The 10,210-nt window shown below is 67.0% G+C and overlaps 1 protein-coding gene across 1 annotated transcript in view; it reads right to left on the bottom strand.

Moving 5' to 3' along the window:
- Positions 1–58: 58 nt before the first annotated feature.
- Positions 59–10,210, bottom strand: part of LOC111155716 (collagen type XVIII alpha 1 chain) — an 84,551-nt gene continuing 74,399 nt past the window's right edge. The window contains 15 exon segments of the mRNA XM_022516045.1: positions 59–468; positions 670–785; positions 1,061–1,258; positions 1,505–1,738; positions 2,572–2,604; positions 3,115–3,246; positions 3,654–3,742; positions 3,808–3,961; positions 4,525–4,647; positions 4,839–4,882; positions 7,671–7,733; positions 8,123–8,165; positions 8,676–8,744; positions 9,646–9,720; positions 9,978–10,031. Coding sequence (XP_022371753.1) covers positions 255–468; positions 670–785; positions 1,061–1,258; positions 1,505–1,738; positions 2,572–2,604; positions 3,115–3,246; positions 3,654–3,742; positions 3,808–3,961; positions 4,525–4,647; positions 4,839–4,882; positions 7,671–7,733; positions 8,123–8,165; positions 8,676–8,744; positions 9,646–9,720; positions 9,978–10,031 — 1,641 coding nt within the window. The 3' untranslated portion in view covers positions 59–254.

Below are 10,210 nucleotides of genomic sequence, written 5' to 3'. Positions count from 1 at the left end.
GGGGGGGGGCGCGAGAGAGTCCTGGCACCACGCTTCGTTTTAAACTTTTTAAAAAATACACTCTTTGGCTTCCTTTTATTTCTTGAGGGTTACATTACACGTGAGCCATACAAGAAAGTGTCCCAGCCGGGTCCCCACCCTGGGGGGGGAGGGGTGCTCCTGCCTGGTGCTTCTGTCTCCTGGCCTCCCAGTGGGCCGTCAGGCCGCCCGTCCGGCCCATCCGTCCGTCCCGTCCGTCCGAGCCGGCGGAGCCCCTACTTGGAGGAGGAGGTCATGAAGCTGTTCTCGATGCAGAGCACGATGAAGGCATGGTGGCAGCTCACGGCCTTCTGCTCCAGCAGCCGGCCGGCCAGCAGGGAGGACGCCTGGCCCATGACGCCCGCAGTCTCTGTCCGCCACGTCTCACAGTAGCTGTCGGTCAGCCGGCGCCCGCTGGGGTCCGAGCCGTGCCACACGCTCTTCTGGGGCCTGCGAGACGCCGCAGCCGTCAGCCCCAGACCAGGGCCGGGCTACTCAGGGCAAAGCGGGTGCTTCCCAAAGGCGCCTCATGTTGGCTGGATGAGGGGCCCGTGGGGGGGCACAGAGCTGGCCGTCCTTGGTCCCTGGGGGTCCACCTCCCAGACCACACCCCTGCCGCCTCTGCTGGGGGGCGCAGCCCGGGGAGCCTACCAGGCCGGGTGCTGCAGGACGTCTCTGCCGTCGAAAGAGAAGATGCGGGCCCCAGGCTTCAGCTGGCCCTCGGAGCCTGAGAACAAGGCCTCCCAGCTGGGGAACAGCTCCTCGTCCTGGGAGGGAAGCGCACTGGGCCTTATTCCCTCCCTGGAGATGTCCTGCCAGAGGCCGGCCGCCTCGCACCGCCCCTTCCCCAGCCCGGACCCCATCTGGCCCTGAGGAACACACAGTGGTGGACGGAGGCCGAGGCGTGGGGGCCGTTGAGCCCCCCAGAAGCATTTCCAAGCCTGAGCTCCGAGGAGGCTGCACGCGCGGGCCTGGCTCTGCAGCTCAGGGGGGTCCGGCCCTGTGGGAGGCTCTGGGGGGCCTCCAGGGCAGCCGCACTCACCCTGAGGTTGACGATGGGCACGCCGGTGCGGTCGGCTCGGCGCACCACGCTGTAGAGGTCCTGCAGCCTCGAGGACAGGAAGGCGCGGAAGGTGCCAGGCAGCCTGGCAGCGCGCGCCTGCTGGAAGCACTGGAAGTCGGCCCCTCGGATGCCACGCAGGCCACCCGGCTGGGGACTGTTCAGGGCCACCAGGTGCAGCTGCAGGGGCAGAGCCGCGGGGTCAGCCGCCAGCCATTTCCCAGGGGCTGAGCGTGCCCCGTGCTGGGGTTCCCAGGGTCCAGAGCGGCCACCGCCAGCTGCCACCCCTGCCCAGCGCTCTGGCAAGTCTCTGTCCTTTCCTCCACCAGAGACAGCCAGAGGGCAGGTCCCAGGCCTAGAGAACCCTCCCGGCAGCCCCGGGAGTCCCTGTGGGCCGAGGGCTGGCATCCACACGGGGTCGCTCACCACCGGCTGGTAGTCCTGGTGGGTGTGGCTGTGGGTGGGCCCGCCGGTGGGGCGAGCCGGCTGGAAGTGCCGGTAGGAGCCATGGTGTGGGGCCCCAGGGTAGGGCTGGGGGTCCGGCAGACGCGGGGGGCTGGCCAGGATGTCATCTGCCCGCCAGGGCCGCACCGTGGAGTGGGTGAGCTCCCGCCGGGGGTATGGGTTGCCCGCAGGGGGCTGCAAGGCGGCCACCTCGTCCTGCAGACAGAGAGGCGGTGGCAAGGGCCTGGTGCTCCTGCCTGGACGGGCTGAGTGCCAGCTGCCTGTCTGGGACCCGCTTCCTCTGCACCCTGGCACGTGGGGAGCTGCACGGTGGACCCGCTGGCCCTGGGCTGCCCTGGAGAGTTAGGGCGGGAGTCCGGCAAGCCTGATGCCGGCAGTGGTACCTGGGCCTGTGCTCAAGGTCAGGACCACACACATCCCTGGCCTTCCAGCCCGTCCTCACCCCTGCACAGACACCCCAGCTCTCTGCCTCCAACCCTGCTCCACCCCACCTCAGAGAGGCGACCCGCACCCCATCCAATCCCCAGCAGCACCGGAGGCCTCCTGACGCACCTCAGTCTGCCTTGGCCTGTACCCCAGTGCCCTATTACCGGGTACCCGCGCTAATGATCTAGAATCACGTAAATCGCCCGTTCCCCGCCGTCTCCACCACCTGTCCCCCTGCCCGTGAGCTCCACAGGGCCCGGGCCTGCGTGTCCCTGTCTGAAACAGTGCCTGGCATACGGGAGGACCCAGGACCAGGCTGAATGAATGAATGGATGCGGGATGCTGGGCTCTGAGCGGACAGACCGGCGGAACCTGGGACACACACCCCCTAAGGCAGCCTCGGCCCCGGGCCGTTGGAGAAGAGCCACAGCGGCAGGAAACCCAAATATCTCGGACCCCCAGGGGTCCGTCTCTGAGCCCGGCACCCCCGGAGGGTGGTGAGCGTGGCCCGAAGGGAGGCAGCCTCGTGGTCTGTGCACCCCTCCCACACCTCGCACCCCGGAGCCGCCGCCGTTGGCTGTGGAGAGGAGACGGCTCCTTACCATCCCACGTGGGAGTGGCGTCCGTGCCTCCAGCTGGAAGAAAATGCAGGGGTTACCCCACCGCCCCCAATGCCTGGCGCCCCGCCCTCCCCGGCAGTGCCAGGCACACACCACCTTCCCTGCATTTACTTTTGAAAGTGGGAGAGGGGGCGCCCAGGGAGCTCCATCAGGGAAGCGTCTGCCTTGGCTGGGGTCATGATCCCGGGGTCCTGGGATCGAGCCCCACGCCGGGCTCCCTGCTCAGCACGGGGCCTGCTTCTCCCTTCCCCGCCCCACCCCCGCTCATGCTCATTCTCTCAAATAAAAAAAAATCTTAAAAAAAAAAAACAAAAAGGGAGGGTCACTTCTCCGTGAACCCTAAACTCCAAAAAACAGTCCACTCGTTAAAAGAGTAAAGAAACATCGAGAAGAGTGCCGTCTGTCACTCACCCCGTGAGGCGTCCGCAGCTCAGGCCCGCCCCTCACGCGTGCTCCCCCGAACCCTACCGCACCGCAGGCGGGCCGGGGACACGCTCTGCCCGCTCCTGCGTGCGGGGAACTCACCAGGACCTTCCGCAGCCCGCCACGGACCCGGACGTACAGCTCCTCCCTCTCGGCCACGAAGATGAGCCAGCCCTCCGGCACCTCAGGCACCTTGTCCAGCATGGTCTGGTACGTGGCCCAGATCCTCACCTGCTGGGAGCCCGACCTGGTGGGTCCCCATCCCACGCAGGCAGCGTCCGCGCTCATGGGGGTGGGGCCATCCTGCAGGCTCGCGTGCGTCCCTTTCTCCACGAGGCTGGTCCCTGAGAAGGCTCTGTGGGCCGGGGAGGCCCCCCCGCGGGGAGCTGGACGCAGAGTCCCCACGTTCCCCACGAGCTCTGGGGGCTTCTTACCGGCTGGTCCCCCGAGTCCCCTGCTGCCCCTAGGCTCCCGCTTCCGCTTCGGAAACCACGTCTCGAGGCTGCGGTGCCTTTGCCATAGGGGCAAAGCTGGGCCCAGCACTGGGGGTCTCTGAAAGCCCACCCACAGTCGTCAAAGGGAAGGGTGGCCGGCCAGGCCGGGGCAGGGAGCATCTGACCAGACACTGGGAGGACTCTTACCCCGGAGGACGTGCCCATGGTTCCAGGGGGCCCAGGGGGCCCAGGTGGGCCTGGGGGGCCAGGAACACTGATGGCTGTAGGAGAGAAACCTATGGAGATGGTGGCCCTGGCTGGACCGGTAGGAGCCCAGGCCCCCATCCCCTGCCAGACTTACTTTGCCGGTAAGGGCCAGGAAAGGAAGGGGGCCCTGGGGGACCCGGGGGTCCAGGGGGCCCAGGGGGTCCCTGACGCCCCTCATGGCCGATGCCAGGGGGTCCCTGAGGTCCAGGTGGGCCAGGCTGGCCCCGAATGCTCTCTCCCTTGGGACCCTAGTTGGGGGGGTGGTCAACAAAACAGGAGACAAGGAAAGCCTGAGGAGTGAGGCTGCATCTTCCAAGTGGTCCTGCAGGAGCAGCTCGGAGCACCCCTGCCTCCCTCCCCGCCTTCTCCTTCCCCATACCACAGGGCCTGGGAAACCTGGCTTCCCACACCACGCGTCCTTTGCTGGGATGGGATCTCAGAACACAGACGGAGAGGCAGCCCCGCTGACAGCCCTCCTTCCCCATCCATCCCCCAGGCGGAAGCTGTGGTCTGGGCTCCCTGGAGTCTTTTAGGGCAGATGGTCCCATAGGAAAGATCAGTGCCAGCGAGAGAGCAGGCGTGAAGGTCTGGGTGAGGGTCCCTTGTGCCCCTGCCCCCCCCCGCTGGCTGGAGGTGTGCCCAGGCCACCCGCCCCCCACCCTGAGAGTGGGGATGAGAACTGGAGAGGAGAGCTGGCAGGCACAGCCTGTGGGCCTCGCAGGCGTCCATGGCCGAGCGCCACCTGCCGCAGCTCGGGCCCGGGACCCTGGGGCCCTGAACCCTGGCACAGACCCGGGGAGCCCAGACTTACCGGAATCCCAGGGTAGCCTGGTGGGCCGGGGGGTCCAGGCACACTTGAGCTGAAGAATCCACCACCCCCGGGCTCACCCCGTTCGCCCTTCGGCCCAGGGTCCCCTCGGTCCCCCTTCTCCCCCTGTGGATGGAAACGCTGGTCTGAGACGGCCGGGCTGCCACCACCGGCGTAACCCCAAGAGGCCGGCGTGAGCGAGGTGAGGCGGGGGAAGCTCCCGGAGCCCAGGTCTGATGGACGGGCCTCAGCTCCCCACTTCCCTGCACTGCCCGAACCCTGCGGAGCGCGAGGCGGGTGGGGCGGGTGTCACCCACCTTCATTTCAGCCTCCAGCGGGAGCAGGTCCAACGGGAACTGCCCTGCAGGAGAGAAGCGGGGAGGGGGCCTCGGTGAGCCCCTTGGCAGCGCCCCGCCCCCACCTACGTCTTCCTTCCTCGCCTTCTGGAATTTCTGTTTCTGGGGGGATTCCTGGCGGCTTGGCCTGGTGCCCGGAACCCCTGCCCAGAAGCCCCCTGTGGGAGCCACTGTCCTGACCCCGTTCTCCAAATGACACGTCTTTAGAATTTCTCTTTGTTTACACGGGGTCGTTGATTTTCGTAAAGTCTCCTGACGGAGGTAAATTGACGAACTCTAAGGCTTTATCTGCACGTCCTTTCAGGTGGTCGATGTTCAAACAGGGTTTTCTGTAAAAATGGCAGTTTTATTCCTTCCTTTCCAAAAACACCCAGCAGGGATTCTGCTCCCCTGATTCCTGCCGTGCTGGGGCCCCGGTGGCGGCCAGGGTCAGAGGGTCAGAGCCCTGGGCGCCCCCCAGGAGGGCGGCCCTGCAGGCGCCCCCCCGCCCTCGGCCCTTCCGCGCTCCGTCCGGCAGGGGGCGCGCCAGCACTGGGGTCTTCTCCGTGGCTGGCGCACACCACGGTCCGCGCCACGGCCGGTCGGTGACGAGAACGTTCACGTCTCAGCTCTTCCCCAAGGTCACTTTGCTCTCGTCCTCTGACTTCTAGAGCCAGGGCTGAGACACGGGCGCTGCGTGGGGCTGTGACGTCCCGAGCCGTTGAAACACAGCAGCTGGGTGAACCCTGGGGGCTGGGGCTGGGGGGGGCCCACCTGGTGGGAGCCCCTCTGGGGTCCTGCTGCCCCGGGGCCCACGGTGGCCGCAGACGAGGGCAGGGAGCCCCTCACCACCTTCCATTTCAGTGTGTCTGCGCCCGTGTGCTTCCTGTGCGTCTGGAACGTGCAGCCCCATGTGGACTTCCTGCTCGCTCATGCCCCGCGTGGGCCCGTGGGGTGCGGACCGGGCCCCAGAGGACCCCGTGGTCGCCGGGCGGTGACCTGCCGCCAGCCGCTCCACCTCCCGCTCGAGCTGCTCTTCCGTGCACGGGAGCCCCACACCCCTCGCGACGACTGCTGTCCGCCCAGGCCTGCTCTAGACCTCGCGAGGGCATGTTGCTGGGCACAGAAATCCGGGATTGCTGTTTTCCTGGTGGGCGTCCCCCTTTATCAACGTGAACAGTTTCTTAGGATTTCTGGCAACATTTCCTGACTCAAGATAGACCCGTGTGACCTCTTTCTCACACACATACACACAATGCGTTTGTACACACGTGTGCGCTAGTGCACGCACACCAATGCACTCATGTGGGCGCACGCACGCGCACACAGGTAGACGCGGGTGCACACTCACACACGGGCACACAGAGGCACACAGGGGCCTGCTCTGCCTCCCCCAGCTCCCTTCCCCGCAGGGGCCTCCCGCCCTCCCGCGGTCAGCAGGTGTGTCCTCGCTGCTGAGCGTCTCGGCCGAGCGTCGCGCGGTTTTGTTCGCATCCGGCTGACGGGTTTGTCCTGTAAGCGCCGTAGCCGCCGTCCTCACGTTTGATGCACCGAATGCTTCCACGTTCCACCCACTCCTCCTGCCGCTTTCCACGAGTCCGTCGGCTCGGTTCCTTCTCCCTCCTCTCCGACCTTCTCCCGGGTGCGGGTGTCCCCGGGGCGGGCCTCCCGCGTGTCAGCTTCGGCGACGCGCTCCTGCTCCGTTCTCCGCTCGGCCCTGAGCCGGCAAGGTGCGGCCCCACTTGAGTCTGGCGTGGCCGAGGGCCACCTGCTCCCGGCGGCGTCTCTTCCCTCAGCGACGTGTACCGCCAGCGTCACCTCCATCTCCCAGAAGGCCCCACGGTCCCGCCAGGGCTGGTCCTGGGACAGCCTCGTGGCTGCTGCTTTTTGACCCCGAGGAGCGTCTCGTGGTTTCGCACCTTTCCACCTCCTGGAGCCTCTTTGGCGTCTCTCTTCTCACCAGGAGTCCGGTCCTGACGGTTGTGTGAAGGACTCGAGTCTCTCCGCAGTCTCGGAAAACCCTTGGTTGCCTTCACATCCTCTCCTGCCGGTGCCCCCCCAGCCCTGCGCCCCGGCTCGGCGCACACCTCCCCTCCCCTCACTCCCTCGCCCGCCCCACGAAGAGTCCTCGGGTCCGGCTCTCCCTTCCAGAATGGAACAGACGCTTCCCACGGGTCCCTCGCCTCCCCCTGCTGGAGCACCCTCTGGCCTGGGTCTGGGCACAGCTGGGCCTCCGGGGCTGCCTCGCCCGCCGCGTCCCTCCCTCTTGCCTCCTGGTCTATTCTGGCCATTTTGTTTTCCTGCTCAGCCTCATTAGGCCCCAGTCTCCGCAGCTCCAGGAGCCCTTGGAGGAAACCCGGGGTTTCCCCTCCGACCTGCCCTCACTCTGGGCGGCAGCCCCCTCCACGGAGGTCCTGGCGGGCCACCCTGTAGTCGGCACTGCCTGGGGCTGGGGACCCCGGCACTCTGGCTTCCAGTCTGCCGGCTCCCCGACGTTCACGCTGCTGTTTTTGTGTTTCGTTCAGCAGGGGAAGAACTTGGCAGAGGGTTCTCCGCGCCCCCAACCCCAGAACAGTCCGGCCGATGAGGGCTCCCACACACCATCCCGGGACCCCAACACACTGGGCCCAGCTCCATCCCTCAGCCCTGCTGCCAGGCCACCCCGGTGCCCCACACCCAGACCCAGCGCCACAGGTCCTGTCCGGCCCCGAGAGCCTGGGAGGGGCTTCTTCCAGCAGGCGGGCAGCTGGGTCAGCACAGGTGCAGCAGTGTCGGGGAACCTCCCGAGCCCAAGGCCGCCCAGAGCACCCTCACCTGGTGGTCCTGGAGGGCCCACATCTCCTTTGTCACCCTTGGGTCCAGAAGGCCCCTGGAGCCCTGGAAGGACAGAGGTGCCCGCACCCGTCATGGCGTGTGTGACGAAGCCCTCCAGCCCACCACACCGGGCCCCGCACCCCGGGGCAGCTGCGTCACACGGATCTGGGACACCTCGGGGCAAGAGCAACCCCCGAGGCTGCCCCCGGGGACCCTGCCCTTCCTACGGACGTGTGCCCCCTGACAGCAGGCAGGGCCGGGAGCCAGTGCAGGCCGTGCTGTGTCCGCTGCTGACGTGCCTGGGAGGCCCCGAGAGGCCGTGCTGGGCGGCTGTGACTGATCTGGATTAGACGCCCAGATTTCCTGCTGCCCCAGGAACAAAGTGTCCCCGGACACTCAGCGTCCTGCAAGGGGCCACCGCCCACCCTCCCCAAGGCCCCGGGCATCCTCACCTGGCAATCCTGGGGCTCCAGGGCGGCCGGACTCCGTAAAGGCCTGCAGAGAAGCTGCCAGTGAGGGAGGGAGTCTACGAGCAGAGCCGGCCCCCACGCAGGCCCCCTGAACCCAGAGGCCCCGCCCCTCCGCAAGGCCACACGGACACCCCCAGCAGGCAGCGAGGAGAAAGGAGAGAAAACCGGGCTTTGGGGTCGGAAGCTCTGCTCGTGATGGGATCTGGCCCTGCGGGTCACTTCATGTGGCTGAACCTCATAAAACAGCGTGTGTGTCCCTCCAGGACCCCAGGGCTGGAGCCTCAGGCTCCCAGATCCAGAGAACCCCCCCGCCCTTCCCCAGCCCTCATGCCCCAGGGAGGGTCTGCCAGGCAGGTGGGCCTGGGTCCCAACCAGCCAACCCCTCTGCCAGAAATTGTTAGCCCCCTCCATGGGGGTCAGCCCCCCAGAGTTCAGCCCCTCCCTCGGGGTCGAACCACACCACCCTGGGGGTGGGCCTAGGTTGGGCCTGTGAGGAGGAGGGAGAGGAGAGAACTCGGTAAGTGGGGGAACTCACGTTGCTGTCATAAATGGGAACCCCAGGAGGCCCTGGGGGCCCCGGAGGCCCGGGGGGACCGGGTGGACCCTGCGCGGGGAAAAGAGCTCTGTCAGTCACGTTCCAGCCAGGCCCGGGAGGGGACCAGAGGGGCAGATGTGGGCGGGAGCATTTCTAGAAGGCTCAGTGGTATCAGAAAACTGAGTGTGGAAAGCACAGAATCAGGAAGCGTCCCATCTGCTCCGTGGCTGTGGGGGGTCCCTGGGCACAGAGCCGCCCCTCTCAGAACACCCCTTGGGATACGTGGAGAGGGCAACAGGACTGGACGGGGGGTGTGCACCCCAAGGCGGAGTCCGTGTGTTTCCAGGCTCAAGGAGCAGCCCCAGAGGCCCGCGCCGGAGGCCGAGCTTGGGTGGAACTTTCGCTACTCGTGCACGTAGAGGGAGCCCGGTGCCGTCCCGCAGCCCAAGACAAGGGCTTCTTCGGAAAGTGGCCAGTGTCCTGGACCATGTGCGTCAGACCAGGGACGGGTGAGGTGGTGCGCCATCCCCGCCTGCCTGTGGTCACCCCAGTGCCCCCGCCCGTGCCCCTGCCTCGGGGCCGGACTTCCAGGAACAGCTTCACCTAGGGCGTCAGGCAGCTGGCTGCGCGCCTGGCCATGGGGTCGTGAGTGGGTCCTGCATCTGCAGCAGAGATGATTACAAATGCCTGAACTACCAAAGAAAACCCTCGCTCGGAAGCCAGCAGAGGTGCTGAGGGTCACACCGTGGTGTGGGGCGAAGGGAAGCCACTACGGGTGGTTGCGCGTTTGGAAGCAGCCGTGCCCTCTGAGAGCCACGTGGGGTCTCTGCCTGGCAGTGTGGGTGGGTGGGTGCATGCGTGTGGGGACCTTGTGTCAGCGGTGGGGACCTGGTGCCAGCGGGGTCACGGTGCAGGGAACCCCCCGAGGCCCTCAGTGTTCCAGACACGCCGTCCCTTGGGGGACACTCACCCTCACACCGAAGCCGACGCTGGCGTGTCCTGGCTCCCCCTTCTCCCCCTTCAATCCGTTCATCCCGGGGCGACCCTGCGGCAGAGCACGGGGTAGGGGGCTGCAGGCGTTGCCTCCCACCCGGCCTCGCCTGCTCTCGGTTCCCACCCAGGATCTCCCCGGGAGCCGGATGCTCTGCCCCAGCCACCCATGAGCTGGGCATCGCCGGTGTTTGTCCTGGAGACAGCTGTCCTCATGCGGGGACGGTCCCCGGGGCAGGGCATTGGGAGGGCCCGGGGTCCTCTCCCCTCTCCCGTGCTGCTCACATGCAGCATGAAATCCCAGGTCCTTACCGGCCGCCCAGGGAAGCCAATCTCTCCCTTGTGCCCCGGCCGTCCGTAGGGACCCTGCAGAAAGGAGCAGCCACCTTCCAGATGAGCAGAGACCAGCCCCGGCTGTGCCTCCCGCCCGCCACTTGCCCCCACGTTTGACAGGTGTAGCTGGTCTGCTCGGGCCGCTCAGCAACCGGGCTGTGACCGGCGCCTTCGGGACCTGCATGTTCTCGGACATGCGTGTTCGCTGTTGG

The sequence above is a fragment of the Enhydra lutris genome, unplaced genomic scaffold (assembly GCF_002288905.1).
Source record: "Enhydra lutris kenyoni isolate GAN:26980312 unplaced genomic scaffold, ASM228890v2 scaffoldscaffold43, whole genome shotgun sequence".
NCBI classification, from domain to species: Eukaryota; Metazoa; Chordata; class Mammalia; order Carnivora; family Mustelidae; genus Enhydra; species Enhydra lutris.
The sequence above is the reverse complement of the archived record's forward strand: the minus strand, read 5'-3'. Positions and strand labels throughout refer to the sequence as shown.